This window comes from Mercenaria mercenaria, chromosome 2 (genome assembly GCF_021730395.1).
Source record: "Mercenaria mercenaria strain notata chromosome 2, MADL_Memer_1, whole genome shotgun sequence".
In the NCBI taxonomy this organism is placed as follows: domain Eukaryota; kingdom Metazoa; phylum Mollusca; class Bivalvia; order Venerida; family Veneridae; genus Mercenaria; species Mercenaria mercenaria.
The window spans coordinates 91,336,501-91,362,097 of NC_069362.1; the positions used below are offsets into that span (position 1 = coordinate 91,336,501).

Genomic DNA, 25,597 nt, shown 5'->3' on the forward strand with positions numbered 1-25,597 from the left:
CACCCCTTGAAATGTTAATAAACAAATGTATGCTTTACCGTTAGAACTGTGTCTACACTTGATATTCAGTGTTCCCAAAAAGTCAACACCTGTCACGGTGCTTCTGTCTGTCTGTCTTGCATTTCTTTGTGTATAATTAGGGATATGGTAAGGTTTCCCTATTATTCTCCAACATATTACACACATATGTTTTATAGACTTGACATTCTGTGGTATCCTAGGGAACCAGATATTTGCAGTAAGGTATCTGTACACTCTTTTACTGGTGTGTATCTATGAAGTTTGAACAGAAGTAACAATTAGGTCCATCAATTTGTGTTCTTTTGCCAACAGGAAAGGAAATCATTTGTTTTCATGTATTGGTTTGTTTGAAATACAACTTCTAAAGGGACTTATCTCCCTTTTATCCATGCAAAGGTCACATTGTTTCACAAGGTTTGATTTTGAGTTTAATGTCCCATTCTTTCATCACTTATAAATATCTGTGCAACTGGTTGCTTGTAAATATCTTATTCATATTTGTAAAACCTTCTCAATTTCATCTTCACATCTGTGCATCCAATAAGATTGCATATTCTGTCTTACATGTACAGTATGCATTACTGGTATGGTAAGTAAGTTTGGAATGATGTGTTGAGAGTGTCTTTAACATTGTGTATGCTACTCATATGTTTATAAATAGTGGTTTAGGTTGCTCTTTAGCACTATCTAATACAAGAGTTCTACTTATTGCTACTGTAAAGTAGGTAAATTTTGCGTAGGCTTTATGTAGCTATTTCAGTGTTAGCAGCCTCGTTCATGGTGATAAAAATTTGCCAGCAAGAGTGTTTGTTTTAAGATATTGTGCAGATTAATATTCAAGAATGCAGTTGAAACTCAGTATCTTGAATTCCAATGGATCAAGAATTTTACTCTGAGATATGCAACACTCATCTTAAAATGATATTTTGTGCACATATTTTTGGGACGGGACATGAAAAAGTCTTTGAGGTAGCGGCAGTTTTAAGATAAGCAAGTTCAAGATTCTGAGTGTCAACTGTATTTTGAATTCACAAGACTTTAGTGGCATTATTTTGAATTTTTAGCAGAAATAAAACCATTGCCAATATTAACAAATCCACAATATACATTTTGGAGGCATGTATATTGGAGGCCTCTTTTGCTTTAGGGTGCCCCTCCTTAAAAGAATATTTTACTGGTTGTAGGTTCGGTTTTAGGATTAATGTTTAGGTGGCAGTGAGGCTCTACCAGATATTGTCTTCCACACCTACCCAATCAGGATTCATTTTCTTGCATACCATATTCTACAAACAATACAGAAAAATAAAAAAAAACATATTACTATTTCAAAAATATTATTTTCTTACATTAGAGCTAGCATATGTATTTACACATTCATTTACAACATATGGTACAAGACAAGTTGTGCCAGCACTGGTGAGAACCCGGATACTCCAGTGCTGTATGCAAGAATATATTTTCCTCCGACATGAAAAGCTGGAATAAAATATCCTACTTCTGGAACTGTGATAACATCCACAGACCTTTTGTTGCATTCAGTTACAAAACCACTTTAGATGCATCATTGTGTCTCCATAGGGTGATAGGACTTACAGAGTAGATGAACCCTATTATTTTTTGGGTCACTCCATCAAAGGTCAAGGTCACAGGGACCTGAACATGAAAAATTGTTTCCGATCAATAACTTGAGAGCCACTTGACGCAGAATGTTGAAACTTCATAGGATGATTGGATATGCAGAGTAGGTGACCCCTATTGATTTTGTGGTCACTGGATCAAAGGTCAAGATCACAGGGGCCAGAATCCATCACACTTCATTTCTTATCAATAATTGGAGAACCATTTGACCTAGAACCTTCAAACTTTATAGGGTGATAGGGCTTATGGAGTAGATGACCCCTCTAGTTTTTAGGGGTTACTCTGTCAAAGTTAGAGGTCACTGGGCCTGAACATGGAATGGTGTTTCCAATTAATATCTTGAGAACTTCTTGACGCAGAATGTTGAAACTTCATAGGATGATTGGACGGACATTCAGAGTAGATGATCCCTAGTGTTTTTGGGGTCACAGGGGCCAGAACATGGAAAACCATTTCTGATCAATAACTTGACAACCATTTGACCCAGAACCTTCAAACTTCATAGGGTGATAGGGCTTACAAAATAGATAACCCCTATTGTCTTTGGAATCACTCCATCAAAGGTCAAGGTCATAGAGGCCTGAACATGGAAAACCATTTCTGATCAATAACTTGAGAATCACTTGACCCAGAATGTTGAAACTTCATAGGATGATTGGACATGCAGAGTAGATGACCGCTATTAATTTTAGGGTCACTGGATCAAAGGTCAGTAGATGCCTAGTAGATGAACCCTATTGATTTTGGGGCCATTCTTTCAGAGGTCAAGGTCACAGGGGCCAGAATATGGAAAACGGTTTTCTATCCACAACTTGAGAACCGCTTGACCCAGAACATGCCGAGTAAATGATTCCTATTGCGTTTCAGTCACAGTGTCTCTTTGACTTTTGCTCCTGTCCGCTGTTGACTTCTTGCCTAATACTAAGTATGCTTTGAGGAAGACATGTGCTTTTCTACAAAAGCATCTTCCAGTTTAATCTTGCTATTGGTTATGGCCTCAAAGTTTATTGGACCCAGATCAGACTGATAAAAATACATACATGTATTAACTATATGCAGTTGTTGTGTTTATTTAACATCTGTACTGATTATTTTGTGTTCAGAAAGTGAAAAATACTAGAAACATAAAAGTAAAAAAGATCAAATGTTCAAAAACTGTATTTCTACATATTCAGATATGAAAGAAAGAAGTTTTTACTCTTATTAGAAGTTATTTATAGAAACAGAATTGATAAATTTTACATGTACATTGAATAGATCTGCTAGGATGTTTTTAGGCCAAAAAATCACGGCCTAGGATAGAATTGATTTCACATGGCCAGATGAGACCTTTTATAGTTGATATTAATGTTTCCTTCTCCTCCTTTGAAGTTTCTTTGATGTCATATTGGTTGACATATAGAAAACATCAAAGGGAAATATTAATGCCTATTAAAACAACATCTGGTGTGATCAGTCATGGCTTATATGTACTGATTAATTGTGTAAAAAACGAACAATAAGGACACAGGTATATCAAATATAATGTTTTTCCAAGTGAGCTACTCTCCCCACACTGCTCGGAAAGAATATCTCACAATATCATCCCCACTCCAACCTCTTCCCTCACATACACCTCTTACAGTCATGGAAAGTAAAAAGAGTCTCCTTGTATGACTGGGTAGTGTGATAGATGTTAGTGATAAAGGAAAAAGAGAGGGCGGTATCTCTTTACAGAAATTGGTTTCTTTTGGTAAAGTGGCAGAATCCATGTGTTCTGTTCTAGCTCTTGAAACAGTACTGCCCTCTTCGTATTGATTTTTACTGGTATATCTATGATTGTGAAGATCTGATTAGTAAAATTTGATACTGGAGAATAGGAATTTATTCATTGTAGGCTTTTTAGCTCACCTGCATCAACATTTTTTACTTAAACATCTTCTCCTCTGTAACTACAGGTCAGAATTACACCAAAATTGTTCAGTAGCATCCTGGCATGGACCTCTGTCAAATTTGTTTTTGGGGCCACCAGAGCTAAAAATTGAAAAACCTTCAAAGAACTTCTTCTCATGAATCTCTTGAAGGATTTTCATCAAAATTGGTCTGTTTCATCATTATAAGATCCTTTCCAAGTTTATTCAAATGGGGGCACTTGGCCCCTTATAGGGGCCACTAGAGCTAAAAAAAGAAAAAGACCTTTAAACAAATTCTTCTCGTGAGCCACTCAATGGATCTTCATCAAACTTGGTCTGTTTCATCATTTTAAGATCCTTTCCAAGTTTGTTCAAATGGGGGTACTTGGCTTAAGGCAACTACAGATAAAGTTAGAAATACCTTTAAACAACTTCTTCTCATGAACTGCTGGATAGATCTTCATCAAACATGGGTTTTTGCATCATTATAAGATCCTCTCCCACTTCCATTCAAATGGGAATGAATGGCCCCTTTAAGGGGTTACCAGAGCTAAAATTAGAAATGCCTTTAAATGACTCTTCCTTATGAACAACATAATGGATCTTCATCAAACTTGATTTGTGACATTATTATAAGGTCCTTCACCAACATTGTTCAGTTGAGGGCACTTAGTCCCTTTTAGCGGCTGCTTGAATTAAAAATAGAAATACACTTAAACAACTTCTTCTCATGAACTGCTTGATTGATCTTCATCAAATCTGGTCGAGAGATCATTATAAGGTCTTTAACCAACATTCTTTAGTTGAGGGCACTTGACCTGTTTTAGGGACTGCTAGACTTAAAAATAGAAATATCTTTAAATGACTTCTTCTCATGAACTGCTTGATGGATCTTCATCAAACCTGGTCTAGAGGATCATTATAAGGTTCTTGACCTGTTTTAGGGACTGCTAGACTTAAAAATAGAAATATCTTTAAATGACTTCTTCTCATGAACTGCTTGATGGATCTTCATCAAACCTGGTCTAGAGGATCATTATAAGGTTCTTGCTCAAATTTGTTTGATTGGGGGAACTTAGCCCCATTTAGGGGCCACTAGAGCTTAAAATAAAAATACCTTTCAAGTACCTTTTCTCGTGAAACACCATGTCCTCTTCCTGTTTCATCAAGAGAGGTTTGGCTGTAAGTGCTTATTCTAACACGACTTGAATTTTGTTACCTTATTTAAGGAAGAAGGCTGAAACTGACATTGTTGTACAACAAATCATTGTCTTCCATGAATTGACCCTTCTGGCACACTGAAAAATGAGTGACACAACACAGGCAAGCTTTTTGGTAGATGTTGTGTTAGAATCAAAATAGCATATCCCAAACACTTGAGATAAAAACAATGCTCACTATTTTGGATATATTATATTTTTGTTATTTTTTCAGGGAAGTGATGAGTCATCCTGTGACAGTGTTAAGGACTCATGAGAAAGTTGGTCGTATAGTTGATATACTGAAGGCAGAATCTCATAATGGGTTTCCTGTAGTACAGGACTATGATCCAGACAGAGTGCAACATGTAAGTTATCACATGACTATGATCCAGAGACAGTGGAACGTGTAAGTTATTATGATATTACAAGCTTGCCTGTGGAAAACAGGGACAGTGAGAAGCCAAGATCTTTATTCATAATTCAGTATTTTTCAATTCAAATGATTTGAGTGGTGTAGTTGAGAAATTCACTCTTTGATGAACCAATTATTTATCATTTTTGTATTCATATACCTATTTCAGCATTTCATAATGCCCAATTGAACAACAGTAAAATTTACAAAAAAAATACAGTTTAATATTAAACTAAGTGTGAGCATATTTTTATCTTAGTTTTTTCCTAACTGATCAATTATTGTGATATCGATTCAAAATTTGATAAAATGTTGTTTTGTATTTTTTGATGCCTTGAGAAAAATAACAAAAAATGAAAATTCATTGTGGAATTTAGTTTTAAATATATGGAATTTTTTAGAAATATATTTTCAGTGTAGATTAAATATTTCAGCTTCTGTCCAATCTAAAATAATACAGAAAGTTACACCTGGGTTATTTATCCACTATTAAAGCTGTAAAGGTGTCCTAACAAGAACAAAAGAAAAATATTTTTTACATTTGACAGGATGGTGTTCAAACTTTTGGTACATTCCGAGGAGTGGTTCTCAGAGATCAACTTATTGTTCTCCTCAAATTAAAGGTAGGAAACAATATATGTTTGATTTGCCTTCCATAGATAGAAATCATTACATAATTGACTGTGTTACTTCCACTTATTATTAAGACAGACAAATGTGTCTCTAGAATTGTGAAGGGGCCTCCGTGGCCGAGTGGTTAGAGTCGTTGACTTGAAACTATTTGCCCCTCATCGATGTGGGTTCGAAACCTCATTTGGGGCGTAGAATTCTTCACGTGAGGAAGCCACCCAGCTGGCTTACGGAAGGTCGGTGGTTCTACCCAGGTGCCCGCTCGTGATGAAATAGTGCACGGAGGGGCACCTGGGGTCTTCCTCCACCATTAAAGCTGGAAAGTCGCCATATGACCTAAAATTGTGTCGGTGCGACGTTAAACCCAACAAAATAAATAAATAAACTAGAATTGTGAGCAGTTGTGAATTTTTTTTGTAGCATATTGTCTGAAAGTCTTTCTGCCTGCAGAAAGTGAATTTTAAGCAATGCTGTTGACTATCACACTGCAAAATAAAGACCAAACAAATAGTATGTTTTCTATGGTATTTGGTTAAATTTGTAACAAATGTCTTTGGGTTTATAACAGAACTGGTATATTGTAGATATTTGAGGAGTACCCTGACATACAGAGAAGACTTGGAGACCTGAAATCTTCTGACTTCCGAGATGCTTATCCCAGATTCCCCCCTATACAGGTAGGTAAAATGAAGGCTTGTAGAGAATATATTTAGAACAAATTGAGGTCTTTATGGAAATGTTATTTTGCGTAATGTAGTTCTGTCTCAGACTGGAAAGTTCTGTATCAAATCACAAAATTCTTTCAGAAATTTTAAATTTTATAAATGCAGTAAATTTGAATTGAAATGTAACTGATCTCTGATTCCATAGGTATTTACTTCTGGTTCAGTACCTGTTCAATTTTTTTTCAGCAAATTCATATATCTACACAAGAACGTGACTTCACTATAGATTTGTTGCCATTTATGAATTCTGGTACATATACAGTACAGGATGTAAGTAACATGATCAAGCTTTTTTATTTTCATTTTAGCTCATAAGAGTTTGAGTGTGTTTTTAGTGGGTATAGGTTGGTACTTCATCATCTATCTTCCAGAATTAGTCTTATCTTTAAATTATGTAGTGCTTGGTGGGTATTTACCAAACTTGGCCAAAGCATCCTTAGCAGTAAAGTTAGCTTTACTGCACAAAGGGACTGCAAAAGAATCTTGAAAACAATTGCTAACAAAAATTGCATGATTGATCTTTTGTCAAGCTATTTTGAAATGTTTCCCAAGAATAAATAGCTCATACTTTGGCAAATTTGAAATGTTGGAAATTTGCTGCTTACTCAGTTTTTCATTTAACAGATGTTTAACTCTGTCCATTTACCCAAGTGATGGAAATAAAGCAATATAGTTCTCTTGTTTTAAATGGAGGTAGAAGCTGTATTTTCCTAGAGTGGTTATTATTTTTATGCCTCTAGTGTCTATATTTTTAGTTCATCTGAGCACAAAGTGCTCAAGATGACCTGTTGTGATGCCCTGTGTACATTGCCTGTTTTCCATTTGATCTTCGTAGAAATTGTCTGAATGCTTTAACTTTATGAAATGTAAGTCAAGTTCAAAACTGGGTTACCAGAGGCCTTATACTAGGTCACTAGGTCAAATCATAGAAAACACTGTTAGCACACTACAGGCCACATTTTCTATTTGATCTTCATAAATGTTTGTCAGAAAATGTATGAATCATCAGTCAAGTTCAGAACTGATGTACCTGAGGTCTTAAGCTAGGTCAATAGGTCAGGTCATAGAAAAATGTTGTTAACACTCTAGAGAGGTTTCATCTTCATCACCATACATCTCTGTCAGAATGTTTGTCTCTGTGAAATCTTGGCTACCTTGGTTACCTGAGGACAAAATGTCACTGGATTAAGTCATAGAAAAAAACCTTGATAACACTGTAGAGCCACATTGTCTATGTGATCATCATAAAACTTTGTCAGAATGTTTGTTTGTATGCAATCTATGTCAGGGTAAAAAGTGTGGTACCTGAGATAAAAGAAACTAGGTCTCTAGGTTAAATCATAGAAAAAACTTGTTCACTTTCTTTAGGTCACATTTTCTACTTGTTTACTTTTACTTTTCTGTGTTTCTTGATACTACCTCTTAGCTTCACATCATCTCCAACTTCCATTATTACTGCTAACCTTTTACAGATATTTCCCTACATGACCCTCTACTAAACTTTTTTAAAAGCTCTCAAACTCTCTCTCAGGTGTTAGGGCTCTATGGCCAATTATGACCTTCTTGTTGTTTTAATTATGCACTTGTTTTGACTTTATTCTATAAAGCATTGTCAGGTGGTATTCTGTCATACAATGTTCACATCATTCTTGTTTCTTTTTAAATATTTTGTCCTCCTTCATTCTGAAAACAATGGAGTACAGCAAGTGAAAAGGACAGACACCAACAAGACTTTAACATCTGGTGTCCATACAAGTACATTGTAATATACTCAGCACTTTCCCTGATTCATTCGATTTAACCAAGACATTGATTCACAAAAGATATATTGCCTGCTTCAGTGAAAGAAAACAACATTTTTTTTATTATCAAAGGAAAATTGCTGTAATATCAGTTTTCAGTTGTGTTTATATGAATTTTGTACAAAAAAAGAGGAGATAGTTAAAATTGCTATGAAAAACACAGCATTAGAAATCTTGTTGACAGAATGAGAGAAAATTGAAAAAATTGTATATGTATTTTTTCATATATCAAATTATAGAGAAAATGAAACAAGCTACTGTGATGAAAGTATATATGCGTCTTGTTGTGAAGTTTAACCTAGTTTTCTTGCTATTTTGTTTGGTTTGACTACATTTTCCTTACTCTTCTGTGAAGTATATAGCCAGATTTTTTGACTCATATTATGTGAAGTTTGGACACAGACTCCATTGCCCTGATATGACATTTAGCTAGATTTTATTAGCCCACCATCATCAGATGGTGGGCAATTCAAATCACTCTGCGTCTGTGGTCCATCCGTCCTTCCATCCTTCTGTCTGTTAACAATTTCTTGTTATCGCATCTTCTCAAAAACTACTGGGGGGATTTTGACCAAACTTTGTCAGAATGATTTATTGGTACCCTAGTTTTGTCCCCCTGAAAATCAGACTGGTTCAATAATTATTGAATGAGTTATGGCCCTTTGTTTATTTTGATTTCTAATATAATTTTATATCCAGTGGCCCTCCAAGTAGATAATTGTTTTTTTATGGCCTTACATGTTATGTAGAAGGGCCATAATGTTTGCAGACATTAATAAGATAATGATTCAAGTTGTTCATAATGAAATTTGACCTTGATTTTGACCTAGTGACCTACTTCCACATTTCTCAGGCTTCAGCCTTCAAATTTGGACCACATGCATAGTTTTGTGTTCCGAAATGAACTTTAACCATGAGATTGACCTAGTGACCTACTTTTACATTTCTCAAGCTACAGGCTTCAAATTTGGACCACATGCATAGTTTTGTGTTCTGGATTGAAATTTGACCTTGATTTTTACCTAGTACCTATTTTTTTGTTTTTTAACCTACAACATTCAAATTTGGACCACATGTGTAGTTTTGAGTGGCTAGATGAACCTTGACATGAGTTGACCTTGACTTTGACCTAGTGACCTACTTTCACATTTTTGAAGGTACAGGCTTCAAATTTCTACCACATGTATAGTTTTGTGTTCGGAAATGAAATTTGACCTTGATTTTGACCTAGTGACCTACTTTCACATTTCTCAAGCTACAGCCTTCAAATTTGGACCACATGCATAGTTTTGTTTACCAAAATGAACTTTGACCTTGAGACTGACCTAGTGACCTACTTTCACATTTCTCAAGCTACAGGCTTCAAATTTGGACCACATGCATAGTTTTGTGTTCTGAATTGAAATTTGACCTTGAGTTTTACCTAGTACCTACTTTCACATTTCTCAAGCTACAGCCTTCAAATTTGAAGCACATGCATAGTTTTTTGTACCGAAATGAACTTTGACCTTGAAATTGATCTATAGACCTACTTTCACATATTTATCTACAAAATATCACATTCAAATGTAAAAGTAATTTCAATTTGAATTGTGTACAAACATTGAACCCTACCCATGGGTGTGGTTAGAGGTCAATGGTGTGGGTCAAAGTCAAGGTCAACATTGCTTGAAATAGATTTTTCAATTTTTGCTCATAGCACATTCATATATTGACCAGTCTCTTTGATATTTGGTATGTAAGTACCTTGTATGGAGCCATAACTACCAGTTGGTATTAGAGGTCACTGGATCCAAGGACTGTGATGACCTGGATTCTGACATAGTTACCTACTTTTAGGATTTTGAGCTAGTCTTGAAATTTGGAACATTCAAAAATAACTCAATGGTGGGCGTGTAGAGCTTTTCATTTCTTTTAGATACTCAGGAATTTGATTGAACATTTTACAAGTTATTGAAAACGCTGTATATTTTAATGAAGTTTATGGTATATTTTATGTAGCTAAAGTTCTTATATTAGAAATATATTTAATTTGTTATTACATCTCCCCCACCCCCACCCCCCACCACTGGGGGAGACATATTGTTTTTGCCCTGTCTGTCCATCCGTCCGTACGTCACACTTCATTTCCGGTCAATAACTGGAGAACCATTTGACCTAGAACCTTCAAACTTCATAGGATGGTAGGGGTTATGAAGTATAGACGGCTGCTATTGTTTTTGGGGTCACTCCTTTAAAGGTCAAGGTACAGGGGCCTGAACATGGAAAATCATTTCTGATCAATAACTTGAGAACCACTTGACCCAGAATGTTGAAACTTCATAGGATGATTGGACTCACAGAGTAGATGACCCCTATTGATTTTGGGGTCACTCTATTAAAGATCAAGGTCACAGCGAACAGAACATGGAAATCCATTTTCGGTTAATAATTTGAGAACTATTTGACCTAGAACTTTCAAACTTCATAGGATGATAGTACTTACAGAGTAGATGAACCCTAATGTTTTTGGGGTCACTCCATCAAAGGTCAAGGTCATAGAAACATAGAAAACTCTTTCCAATCAATAAGATGAGAACCAGTTGACCCAGAATGTTCAAACTTAATGGGATGATTGGACATGCAGAGTAGATGACCACTATTGATTTTGGGATCACTGTATTAAAGGTCAAGGTCACAGGGACTTGAACATTGAAAGTCATTTCTGATCAATAACTTGAGAACCACTTGACCCAGAATGTTGAAACTTAATAGGATGATTGGACATGCAGAGAAGATGACCCCTATTGTTTTGGGGTCTCTCTATTAAAGGTCAAGGTCACAGGGGCTTGAACATGGAAAATCATTTTCGATCAATAACTTGAAAACCACTTGACCCAGAATGTTGAAACTTATTAGAATGATTGGACATGCAGGTAGATGACCACTACTGATTTTGGGGTCACTCGATCAAAGGTCAAGGTCACAGGGGCCTGAACATGGAAAACTGTTTCCAATTCATAACTTGAGAAGCACCAGGAACAAAATGTTGAAACTTAGTGGTATGATTGGACATGCCAAGTAGATGATCCCTATTGCAGCCAACCATCAGTGTCTCTTTGACTTTCGCTCTTGTCCCCTATTGACTTCTTGCCTATACAACTATGCACTGGGGGAGACATGCGCTTTTTTACAAAAGCATCTTCTAGTTATTTAATGTTATTAAGTGAAATTCGTATTTTTTTTATATTTCAGTGTGCATCATTACCACGAATATTTCGCCTGTTCAGAGCTTTAGGGCTGAGACATGTTGTTGTCATTAATGAGCGGAATGAGGTGAATACTCCTTCCATTGTTAGCCTTTATTACTTGCTGTGTGAAAATTTTTAACTGCTAAAATTCTTAATAGAAAAAACTGTAGAAGGGCGCTTTCTGAACATAGAGTCTGATTTATATATTATACTGTCATTCCATTATCAGACAAAAAACTGTTTTCCTAAAGAATATTATTCAAATTGGATCTATTCAAGATGTTTTTAGATAAATTTTTTACTTATTTCAGGTGCTAGGTATGGTGACAAGGAAAGATCTGGCTCGATACAAAGTGTCTATATCACTGCCCAGCGGAACAATTAAAATCAAAGAATTAGATGTCTCCAGATAACATAATGATAGTGAAAAGGATATCTACTTTTATTGCTACAAAAAATCTTACTTATTAGGATACATCCTAAGCTAAACTCTTAACACATGTAAGGATACTGCCAACTGTATTCAGCTGACATGCAGTTTGGAATGGATCATTGGAATACAGTCATGAGCGTTGTAAGGCCTGCATACTTCCTACGTTTTCTTACTATATAGGTTAGGCCTAAGTAAAATTATTGTTAGGTCAAAATAGGATCATTCCTAGATTATGAACCCAAACATCTGTACCCTGGAAACTGTGATTTCTGACTTGCCTTCCTAATTTACATGTTAAGCCAGAATTATTCTCCTGACCTAATAACATAAAATCTGATTGATGCTCACTTCCCTTTCACTGTGAATTTTAAGAAAAAATGATAATTGGTCAGTGTACAATTCTAAGGAAGAATTGATTCTGGTTTGTGTTCTCTTCCTTCAGCTACTGATTTAAGGAAGTATTAATACTCATTTATGTTCAATTCCTTCTGCTGTGTTTTCTAAGGAAGAGGCATTAATGATTGGTTTTCATTCTTATTTGATGGAAAAATAAATACTCATTTGTGTTCACTATTATTTGCTACATATTTAACCAGACAATATGGTAATACATTTTGATAATGTCCCCTGGTGCTTAACCTGTGTTTCCCAAATTTTGAGTGAAACATGCATTCATTGCTGCTTTTTGAACTCTCTTTATATATTGAATTATTTTCATTGTTATATCTGAGAAACTCACTATAGCAAATGTTTGTGAAAGAAAAAAGAGTGCTTTATTAATGAAATAAGCAGAAACGGCTTCAAAAAGCAGCAGAAACAAGGTTTCCTGTGAAACAATGGTAACAATGTCATTTGAATACTATTGTTTTAAGATATTTCTCCACAGTTTCAGTGATTCAATGATTTCATCTGTCACACTTATCATGTATGTTTCTATTATATACTTATATGGTATATAATGTAAAATGTTAATCACTTGTATCTATCTTTCACGCTTTTTTATACTCAGTTTTGATATTAGTTCACCATATATGAAGTCAGTATAGTTTTGTTTAGAGTTTTGATAACTTAATTGAAGTTGATAAAAGGCAGCTTCTTTTTTTTTAATGTGATTCATATTTTTATGTTGTTAAAGGTACATGTACATTGTATAAAATGTTTTCTGGATGTTTAATAATGTTTCAAGTTATACAGTTTGAAGCAGGAAGAAAGTAGAGATTTTTCTATAAATTATGTGGCAGTGTTCTACATACATACATAGGCTGATAAAACCTGACAACACCTGTGAATAATTAGACTATACCTATAGCTAGAGTAGTCAGTATAATTCTTAAATTGATGGTGTTTTAAATGCAAGTAGAAATGTATTCTTTTTAGAAAATCAAAGATCATTGTTTTAACAGTTAGCAGGGTGAACCCTATGGCTCATGTGTCTTACTCTGTTATGATCAGAGGATGGCTTGATGGGGCAAAAGTCTATAAAGATCCTTTTGAAGCATATAATGCAACCAAGTACACTAAAAGCAGGCTCAGTTTTATTTTAGTCTGTTCTTCACTTGTAATGAAACACCCCTCATTCCCCCTGTCATTGGCTTAAGCTGAACTCTATTATACATAAAGAATGAATGGACTCCATAATCCCAAAGGACCAGAAAATATAAAAACACTGCCTCACCTTAATTAAACAGCTCTCACATTATTAATGAAATGCATTTTTTGATAATTTTTGTTTACTGTAAGCAAGATACAGTGAAATCATTTAATTTCATGGACATAAAATGTCATGGCCTTGCCTAAAACTATTTCATTGAGATGTGAATTTGTAAATACAATAACATGAATGGGTATTGTATGTGTTCAATGGAATTCAATTTTGTTGATTAACTAAACATAGAGTGCACAAAAATTAGTCCCACACAAATAGTACTGATTTCACAGTAATCTTTCTTTCAATCTGACTGAAGTACATCTCCTATTACGCTACGCATAGGATCTGAGAACGACCTATTCATAGCCTCGTTCTGACGACCCTTTCGCTAGCCAATCAGAGCCTAACTTACAACATCTTGCAAATCTACCTGTAGCCTTGACTTTTGATATTTACAATTCTTATGTCTTAATGTGTCAGATAGCCGGCTATCTCAGTCGGTAGGCCACTTGCTTTGTAAGCGAGGGGTCCCGGGTTCGAGCCCTAGAATGTCTGCACATTTTTCTTACTCTTTGACATTCGAACAAGTCGTCTGATTGGATAAAATAAAAATAGCAATACTGGAAATCCAAAATATACAGAAGACGAATGTGAATGGGTCGTTCTCAGATCTTCGTTTAGAAGATCAAGTACTTTAGTCAGATTGTCTTTCTTTCTAAATAGAGTAAAAAAAGTGCTAATATATAATTATGTGTTCGTATGAGTTTTAGATTCTTTCTGTAGTATGATTTGATGAGGGTAGTTAAGTATGTTATTTTGTTATTGATTTTTGTGTCGGCTAAACGATGTAATCGTTTTGATGAGTCCTTGCTATCCAGCGATTCTCTAAGTCTAAATGGACCAAATAACACAGTGAAGCGATTTAGTTCCATTAGATTTCTCAAATTTCAAACAGTTCACTGCAAGAATGAAGTTAAGTTGCGTGAATTCCCTTTGCTATGACCAATATACGATGTAATCTGTCATATTTATGACTTGTAATTGTGCAATACTCGAATGAAACTCATTAAGCATAAATGTGCATTTTATGAATTGCGCAGGCTTACAAAGCTTGCGTAACATCCAGCGAAAGACAAAAAATAGTTCCACAGGGCTCCAGATAAGATGCATATTAGCGTAAATTACGTATAGAAATAATGCAAATACGCATGTCTAATAATTACAAAACGTATATAAAATTACAGAAATGCACACAATGCTTTTTTAAAAACAAAATCTGAATCGTCTGGATGCGTTAGGTAACATAGCCGATCCCGATCAGCCTTAATTCTCCCACATTGAAGGTATACACGCATCGTATGATTTCTATAAACTTTGCGTGGGTTTCTACACACACACATGAATTTTGCAGTCAGTAAACGGATAAATTATCGGAAGAAGAAGCTCTTACTGGTTTGTTTAGTAACTACAGATATTAAAAATGATTTTAATTCTTATTTTTCGAGAAATAAACAAATCGGCGAAACATTAAATTGTATTTTCTTGTAGTTTTTGAAATCGACTATTGCAGTACTGGATAGTAAAATGTAAGCCTTTCAGTCTGTTATAATCCATGAGCAACATGATAATAAGTTAACCAGGATTTTCTAGGAAAGTAGATCGTCTATGTTTGGCGAAACGAAACAACTTTTTTATGAAAAGATTTAAATAAGAGGTAATTTAACCGTAAACTTCAATGTCAGATACTGCCAGTTGCTGCTAAATGTCTTCGTATCATCACAATTTGTAAAATATATTGTTCAAACTGGAGAAAAGTGTAATCGTATCTGGATATAATATTTTGGGTAAATATCGAGCTGTGTTATGAAATTTTAAGAAAAAAACTAAAAACAAACTGAAACTGGTAGACTATACTGTCAGTACATCAATCATTAGCCGACTCAGGCCATTCAGGCCTTTGATTTACTTTTTTATTGATTGCTATACATAATTGAGCCGTGCCATGAGAAAACCAACATAGTGGGTGTGCGACCAGCATGGATCCAGACCAGCCTGCGCATCCGCGCAGTCTGGTCAGGCTCCATGCTGTTCGCTTTTAAAGCCTATTGGAATTGAAGAAACTGTTAGCGAACAGCATGGATCCTGACCAGACTGCGCGGATAGCGAACAGCATGGAGCCTGACCAGACTGCGCGGATGCGCAGGCTGGTCTGGATCCATGCTGGTCGCACATCCACTATGTTGGTTTTCTCATGGCACGGCTCATATTTTGTTAAAGCAGAAATGAATGCTTATTATATTATATAATAAATGTATAAATGACTGGTAGAATTGTAAAATTGTTACTGTATTTATTGTTACTGGTATGAGTGTACTAATATTTTAAAACCTCTGGCTTGCATTACATTCTTGAGAATTCAAAATTTTGACTTTATTAACATGTTTAAAGTAAAAGAATTAGTTTCATTCCATGTAACTTGAGGTAAATACATAAGATAATTGACTTATAATGACACTCCACAATTTCCATGTGACTACATACTCTTGTTAGGCAGTTTGGCATCCTTTGGATGTAAAGTAGCTCAATATGTGCATGAATTTCCGTAAAAATCAAAGAATGCCGAAATCATATTTAGGGAATACATGATTTGCCAATTGTTTTTACTTGTCTTCTGCCTAACTTTCAGGTGTTTGAAATTTCAGTGATTCAGAAGTATTTTGATTGATTTTAAATTACCGATTTTTTCTAATACTTTTATTGGATGTAAGGAAGAGGAACAGCAGCACTTATGTCTTTATCATCACAAAGCATATAGTCATATAGCCACTTGACTTAGATAGGTCAAAGAAAAATGTTTACCACTTCTGGACTAAAAGTTTTCAGAAGTATTTGAGATAGGTATATATTTATTGATATTTTTTATTTGAAACAAGTGATTGCGAACATATTTTTTGAACTCCAATTCAGCAATTTATGTGTTTGCCTGTTCTGTTTTTATATTCTTACAAATGTACTGAACAACAATGAAATAATTGGTTTTACATTCTGCTTTTCTGCATATTTTGGCAAAATGTTCAATAAATGTACCAGAGTTTTAATTAATGATGTTAGCCTGGAACTGAAATCAAAATTTTACTAAGTATGCAAGTTGATTCCAATTGATTTTATACAGAACAGAACAACAGAACTAGTTGATTTTAAAAATGATAAGATCAAAGACTGCGTGCCTCTTGAATCAAAACCCTGCAGCTGTGTGTGGAATATATAGACAACATAGAGGTAACAAACATATAAAGGAACACAGTGGAGCACTGCTGGCAAAAAACACCCCTGGGAAGTATTGACAAGTTAGTAGTGCACAAAACCCCACTCATAATCCCAAAATATTGCCTACTGTTACAGGATATTGTAAATGAAATTTACCCCTGATATTTGAATTCCATACACAAGAAATGGTAAAAAAAGACACAATATGCCAAAGAAATGCTTGTGTAATTTATACATTTAGGGTATCTAAGTATGCAGCAAATAATGCATGAAGCAGTTTGTCATATATCATATTTTAGGATCATGGTCAATGCATTCATTACAATTGCCTACTAAATTGATTGATGTCAGCCTATTTGGTCATATTTATCCATTTTTCAGACCTAATTGATAACCAAGATCGACTCTAAAATTTTCATTTTAACCGTAGATTTTGTTGATTTGAGCTTTAAAATTGCTCTAAAGAACTATGTACACATGAAATCTAAATCTTTGCAGAAGGCAGAGCAATAACAAGAACACATTTAGAACTCTATGTAACATGCCAGAAGATCAGTATCAAAGCAGCTCAGTCCTATGGGCTTTAACCCTTACCCTGCTAATTTTCTATAATGAGCTTATCCATCTTTCAATTTAGACAGTACCATTAACTTTTAAAAGGGGTGCTTATCAAAAAGATACTGACCGAATGGCAAACAGTGCAGATCATGATCAGACTGCACAGATGTGCAGGCTGATCATGATCTGCACTGGTCGCAAAGGCAGAATCAATCGTGTCCAGCATGGTAAGGGATAAGAACTTTCTTCCACAGAGTCCATCACCTGTCCTGTCAGACACAAGCAAACTGGAAAGCATAGTATAAACTTTTACTTACACTGACCTGTAACTTGTGAACATGGAGGGCATTCAGATTGAGATCTGGTGTTCGCTATTAACTGGTTAAAACTCTAATATTTTTGGCCGCTGACCGTTATCACAAGCTTTATTCCTTTATTTGTCAGTTTTGTCTAATTGTTTTACTTTATGATTTTTGTTCATAAATGTCAGCCATTAGCCTGTCGCACTGTTCCTGTTGAATCTTTAACTTTGTTTCTTAATTTTATATGTAAGACTCAATATCTGTATGTATATGTTGTTGTTGTTGTTGTTTAAATGCAAAATGTGCAATAATGTTATGTTTGTTGTTATGACATTCCTTTTTCTAGTTTAATTGACCTAATTTCTGTAAACCGCTGACACCTGTTACGGAAGATCAAAAGTCTGACATGAAATACAAGCTGGAACAAATGTTACATTTCTTTTTAGAGAAGTGGAAATGTGTTTTTTAAGAGATGTATATTTTGAAATATGTGTTTATCAAAGGCTGAAGTAAATGAATAGCAAAGTATGTTTTCGTTTATATTTTTTGTTTGCAATAATATGTATCAAGTTAAAAATATAGAATAATATTACACCTTAACTATGTCTCCCCCCCCCCCCCCCACTGGGGGAGACATTGATTTTGCCCTGTCCATCTATTCATCTGTCACACTTCATTTATGATCAATAACTGGAGAACCATTTGACCTAGAACCTTCAAACTTCATAGGCAGACAGGGCTTATGGAATAGACGATCCCTATAGTTTTGGGGTCACTACATCAAAGGTCAAGGTCACAGGGGCCTGAGAATGGAAAACCATTTCTGATCAATAACTTGAGAACGACTTGACTCAGAATGTTGAAACTTCATAGGATGATTGGACATGCAGAGTAGATGACCCCTGTTGATTTTGGGGTCACTCTGTTAAAGGTTAAGGTCACATGGGCCTGATTATGGAAAACCATTTCCGATCAATAACTTGAGAACCACTTGACCCAGAATCTTGAAACTTCATAGGATGATTGTACATGCAGTGTAAATGACCCCTATTGATTTTGGGGTCACTCTATTTAAGGTCAAGGTCACAGGGGCCAGAACATGGAAATCCATTTCTGATCAGTAACTTGAGAACCCTTTGACCTAGAACCTTCAAACTTCATAGGGTGATAGGACTTACAGAGTAGATGACCTCTATTGTTTTGGGGATCACTCCATCAAAGGTCAAGGTCCATCCATCTGTCACAGTTCTTTTTCGCTCAATAACTGAAGAACCATTTGACCTAGAACCTTCAAACTTTATAGGGTGAAAGGGCTTACAGTGTAGATGGCCTGTTATTATTTTTGGGGTTACTAGATCAAAGGCCAAGGTCACAGGGGCCTGAACATGTAAAACCATTTCTAATCAATAACTTGGGAACCACTTGACCCAGAATGTTAAAACTTCTTAGGATGATTGGACATGTAGAGTAGATGGCCCCTATTGATTTTTGGGTCACTTGATCAACGCTCAAAGTCACAGGGACCAGAACATGGCAAACAGTTTCCGATCAATAACTTGAGAACCATTTGTCCCAGAGCCTTCAAACTTCATAGGATGATAGGACATACAGAGTAGATGACCTTTATTTTTTAGGATCACTTGAGCAAAGGTCAAGGTCACAGGGGCCTAAACATGGAAAATTCTTTCCCATCAATAACTTGAGAACCACTTGACCCAGAATGTTGAAACTTCATAGGATGATTGCACATGCAGAGTTAATGACCCCTATTGATTTTGGGGTCACTCTATCAAAGATCAAGCTCACAGGGGCCAGAACATGGAAAACTGTTTTTAAACCATAACAGTTACTTGAGAACCACTTGGCCCAGAATGTTGAAACTTCGGATGATTGGACATGCAGAGTAAATGATCCCTATTGCAGACAACCATCAGTGTCTCTTTGACTTTCGCTCCTGTCCCCTATTGACTTCTTGCCTATTACTACTATGCATACTACAAGAGCATCTTCTAGTTGTTTACAGTAATTCTGAATTGTAACTGAAATATCTTATTTTGGCTCTTCTTTTCAATCAGAGAATACTATTTCATCAACATTTTCAGTGAACTGAATTGAATTCATCTTTGTACCCCCCGACAACAAAGTTGTAAGGGGGGGTATACTGGATTCAGGTTGTCTGTCTGTCTGTCCGTAGACACAATCTTGTGCGCACAATCTCTCCTCATCCCCTGGACATAATTTAATGAAACTTCACACAAGTGATTAGTAACAACAGTAGTTGTGCATGGGGCATGTTAGGTTCTTTAAGAAAAAAAATTGCAGAGTTACGGGACTTTGTTTTTTGTTACTATACTATACATAGACACAATCTTGTGCGCACCATCTCTCCTCATCCCCTTGACACAATTTAATGAAACTTCACACAAGTGATCAGTAATAACAGTAGTTGTGCATGGGGCATGTTAGGTTCTTTCAGAGAAGAAAAATTGCAGAGTTACGGGACTTTGTTTTTTGTTACTATACCATATACATAGACACAATCTTGTGCGCACCATCTCTCTGTCCGTCCGTCAGTCTGTCCGTAGACACAATCTTGTGCGCACCATCTCTCCTCATCCCCTTGACACAATTTAATGAAACTTCACACAAGTGATTAGTAACAACAATAGTTATGCATGGGACATGTTAGGTTCTTTCAGAAACAAAAATTGCAGAGTTACGAGACTTTGTTTTTTGTTTCTATACTATATACATAGACACAATCTTGTGCGCACCATCTCTCTGTCCGTCTGTCCGTAGACACAATCTTGTGCGCACCATCTCTCCTCATCCCCTTGACACAATTTAATGAAATTTCACACAAGTGATCAGTAATAACAGTAGTTGTGCATGGGGCATGTTAGGTTCTTTCAGAAAAAAAAAATTGCAGAGTTACGGGATTTTGTTTTTTGTTACTATACTATAAACATAGACACAATCTTGGGCGCACCATCTCTCTGTCCGTCCGTCAGTCTGTCCGTATACACAATCTTGTGCGCACCATCTCTCCTCATCCACTTGACACAATTTAATGAAACTTCACACAAGTGATTAGTAACAACAGTAGTTGTGCATGGGGCATGTTAGGTTCTTTCAGAAAAAAAAATTGCAGAGTTACGAGACTTTGTTTTTTGTTACTATACTATATACATAGTCACAATCTTGTGCGCACCATCTCTCTGTCCGTCCGTCCGTCTGTCCATAGACACAATCTTGTGTGCACCATCTCTCCTCATCCCCTGGACACAATTTAATGAAACTTCACACAAGTGATTAGTAACAACAGTAGTTGTGCATGGGGCATGTTAGGTTCTTTCAGAAAATAAAATTGCAGAGTTACGGGACTTTGTTTTTTGTTACAATACTATATACATAGACACAATCTTGTGCGCACCATCTCTCCTCATCCCCTTGACACAATTTAATGAAACTTCACACAAGTGATCAGTAATAACAGTAGTTGTGCATGGGGCATGTTAGGTTCTTTCAGAAAAAAAATTGCAGAGTTACGGGACTTTTTTTTTGTTACTATACTATATACATAGACACAATCTTGTGCGCAACATCTCTCCTCATCCCCTTGACACAATTTAATGAAACTTAACACAAGTGATCAGTAACAACAGTAGTTGTGCATGGGGCATGTTAGGTTCTTTCAACAACAAAAATTGCAGAGTTATGGGACTTTGTTTCTTGTTAACATACTATGTACATACAGTCTGCATATGCCATCTTGTGCGCGCCTAATCTTCCGAACCCTTGCACACAATTTAATGAAACTTCACACAAATGATCAGTACCAACCCTAGTTGTGCATGGTGCATGTTACGTTCTTTTAGATAAATATTCTGCATAGTTATGAGACTTTGTTTTTTGTTACTATACTGTATACATACAGTCTATATACATACAGTCCACATAATTATGCAATATTGTGTGCGTCAATTTGCAATGTACTGTGTCAGTGCATGTGGTGGGTACATTCATCACCTGTAGTGATAGCTCTAGTTTTTACTCACCTAATCACAAAGCTGTTGTGATATCCCTGTGTCCATCTTACGTTATCATCCGTATCGATTGTCGTCGTCTGTCATCAACTTTGACAGATAACACTCTAGAGGTTACAGTTTTGGTCCAGTCTTAACAAAAATTGATAAGAATGTTAAAACCTCTGTAAAATCTCAAAATATTTGGTTACTGAGGTCAGCTGGGATCAGAAACTAGGCCACAAGTGTAATTGTTAGAAAACCTTGCTAACACATTTTCTACCTCATCTTCATAAAACTTTGGCAAAAAAAGGTCACTAGGACAGTTAATAGGAAAACCTTGTTAACATTCTATGAGGGCTGTTAAAAAAATAACGTAGACTTTTTTCTCTAACTTCTATTAGCTCACATGAGCCAAAGGCTCAATGTGAGCTTTTGTGAACGCTTGATGTTGTGCGTCGTCCATCCTCTGTTGTCCGTCGTCCTTCCGTCAACAATTTCTAAAAAAATCTTTAAACTACTGGTCATATTTACACCAAGAATGATCCTTGGGTGGCCCCTTTCAAAATTGCACAAAGAGTTAAAATCCATTCAGAATTGTGGTTGCCATGGCAACAGAAATGAAAATCTTTAAGAATCCTCTTCTCAGAAACAGTAAGCCGGATTTGAAAAATATTTTGTACATGTGATCTCTAGGGGACTTTCTACCAAATTGCTTAAGCCAATTCTATTCCGTTAAAAATATTGCTGTCAAGGGGCGGTTCATTTAAAGCCCTTCTCCTTCCCCCCACCCCTCACTTAGTTTTTATATGAATTATATAGGGAAAAATAAGGGTCACTCGACTGTGACCTTGACTTACTGACCTACTTTCTTGTTTTTAGCTCACCTGTCACAAAGTGACAAGGTGAGCTTTTGTGATCGCGTGGCGTCCGTGTGTTCGTCCGTAAACTTTTGCTTGTGACCACTCTAGAGGTCACATTTTTCATGGGATCTTTATGAAAGTTGGTCAGAATGTTCATCTTAATGTTATTTAGGTCAAGTTCGAAACTGGGTCACGTGCGGTCCAAAACTAGGTCAGTAGTTCTAAAAATAGAAAAACCTTGTGACCTCTCTAGAGGCCATATTTTTCAATGGATCTTCATGAAAGTTAGTCAGAATGTTCATCTTGATGATATCTAGATCAAGTTCGAAACTGGGTCACGTGCCGACAGAAACTAGGTCAGTAGGTCAAATAATAGAAAAACCTTGTGACCACTCTAGAGGCCATATTTTTCATTGGATCTGTATGAAAGTTGGTCTGAATGTTTATCTAGGTCAAGTTTGACACTGGGTCAACTGCAGTCAAAAACTAGGTCAGTAGGTCTAAAAATAGAAAAACCTTGAGACCTCTCTAGAGGCCATACTTTTGAATGGATCTTCATGAAAATTGGTCTGAACGTTCACCTTGATGATATCTAGGTCAAGTTCGAAACTGGGTCACGTGCCGACAAAAACTAGGTCAGTAGGTCAAATAATAAAAAAACCTTGTGACCTCTCTAGAGGCCATTTTTTTCATGGGATCTTTATGAAAGTTGATCTGAATGTTCATCTAGATGATATCTAGGTCAAGTTTGAAACTGGGTCAACTGCGATCAAAAACTAGGTCAGTAGGTCTAAAAGTAGAAAAACTTTTGACTTCTATAGAGGCCATATTTTTCAATGGATCTTCATGAAAATTGGTCTGAATGTTCACCTTGATGATATCTAGGTCAAGTTTGAAACTGGGTTATGTGCCGACAAAAAAACTAGGTCAGTAGGTCAAATGATAAAAAAACCTTGTGACCTCTCTAGAGGCCATATTTTTCATGGGATCTGTATGAAAGTTGGTCTGAATGTTCATTTTGATGATATCTAGGTCAAGTTCGAATCTGGGTCACGTGCCTTCAAAAGCTAGGTCAGTAGATATAAAAATAGAAAAATCTTGTGACCTCTCTAGAGGCCATACTTTTGAATCGATCTTCATGAAAATTGGCCATAATGTTCACCTTGATGATATCTAGGTCAATTTCGAAACTGGGTTACGTGCCGGCAAAAACTAGGTCAGTAGGCAAATAATAAAAAAAACCTTGTGACCTCTCTAGAGGCCATATTTTTCATGGGATCTGTATGAAAATTGGTCTGCATGTTAATCTTGATAATATCTAGGTCAAGTTCAAAACTGGGTCAGCTGTGTTAAAAACTAGGTCAGTAGGTCTAAAAATAGAAAAACCTTGAGACCTCTCTAGAGGCCATATTTTTCAATGGATCTTCATGAAAATTGGTCTGAATGTTCACCTTGATGATAACTAGATAAAATTCGAAAGTGGGTTACGTGCGGTCAAAAACAAGGTCAGTAGGTATAAAAATAGATCTTCATGAAAATTGGTGAGAATGTTCACCTTGATAATATCTAGGTCAAGTACAAAACTGGGTCACGTGCCTTTAAAAACTAGGTCAGTAGGTCAAATAATAGAAAAACCTTGTGACCTCTCTAGAGGCCATATTTTTTTATGGATCTTCATGAAAATTGGTCAGAATATTTATCTTGATGATATCTAGGTCAAGTTCAAAACTGGGTCACATGAGCTCAAAAACTAGGTCACTATGTCAAATAATAGAAAAAAAGACATCATACTCAGTTCAAAACTGGGTCCTTTGGGGACAGGTGAGCGATTCAGGACCATCATGGTCCTCTTGTTTTAAGATACAGCCTGGAAATTTGGATGACTTATACAGTTTTGCACACCGATCTTAAAACTGACTTTCAGTGACCATGAATGTGACCCTCTGACCTACTTTCTTAATATTTAAACATCAGTTTGACATTTGAAACATATTCACATAACTGGGAAAAGATTTCAATGTTTACTTATATTTGACTCTTTACCTGATCTCTTTCACTTGTCTGTGTAGCTCATATTACTCAGGTGAGCGATCCAGGGTCATTATGGCCCTCTTGTATACTTTGATTAAGCAAAACAAGAAAAATACCATCATGATTCCCAATCTTTCTACTAACTACACTGCAAGTTTGACATGATTATTACATTATTATCATGTGCTGTTTTTTAAAGAAGCAACCTTTTAATGTATTTTAAAGGTATAAAGTCGCACCAACACGGTGGGGAAACCACGTGACTAACTTGGATAACGTGCACGCAAAAGTGCTAAAAATAGGCCCGCTTCAGGTATGTTTTTTCACTATAACTTTTTTGATCCGCCATTGTTTTAAAAGAGATTACGTGCATAAACCCTGCAATAAAAAGCTCTTTCATCGGATATATGTAACTTGATGAAACTCTCTCCCGTTTTTACGTAATCCTTGCCCAACCGATTCGAAAGATGCAAAATATTCTGGTAACGAACACGTCTGTTCACAAGTTACGCACCTAGCACAGATTCTGCAGAGAATTTCCGCTGGAATTTAAGTTTAAAATAAAGCTTGTCATTGTCCAAAGTCCTGTACCAAATAATTAACATGACTATTCAGGAATATTAAAGATATCGTAAGACAAAGGGTGCGGTAACGTACACGTTGCGGTTTTTCAGGAGGTGACGTACACGTCATTTTTCCCCAGAGGGTAACGTACACGTCAAAGACTATTTATCATGCATGTAGACCATCTTTGTCTTTAAATGACTGAATTGTTAACATTTTGACATTGTTAAAAAAAATGCAAATGCTGGGAATAGGTTGTTTTTCTTTCGGTATGTTAGTATATACAGAAATGCTACAGTGAAAATGTGTAGCGTCGGTCCTCATCCTAGCTTGGAAATAATTACACGTTTACAG

At 35.9% G+C, this 25,597-nt stretch overlaps 1 protein-coding gene across 3 annotated transcripts in view; it reads left to right on the forward strand.

The window, feature by feature from the left end:
• Positions 1–18,288, forward strand: part of LOC123564565 (H(+)/Cl(-) exchange transporter 7-like) — a 52,675-nt gene extending 34,387 nt beyond the window's left edge. For all 3 annotated transcript variants that reach the window (XM_045358234.2, XM_045358235.2, XM_045358233.2), the window contains exons 17-22: positions 4,986–5,118; positions 5,714–5,788; positions 6,380–6,472; positions 6,707–6,790; positions 11,557–11,637; positions 11,864–18,288. In XM_045358234.2, the coding sequence (XP_045214169.2) occupies positions 4,986–5,118; positions 5,714–5,788; positions 6,380–6,472; positions 6,707–6,790; positions 11,557–11,637; positions 11,864–11,965 (568 nt within the window). In that variant the 3' untranslated portion in view covers positions 11,966–18,288. The remainder of the gene's footprint in view (positions 1–4,985; positions 5,119–5,713; positions 5,789–6,379; positions 6,473–6,706; positions 6,791–11,556; positions 11,638–11,863) is intronic.
• The last annotated feature ends 7,309 nt before the right edge of the window (positions 18,289–25,597 follow it).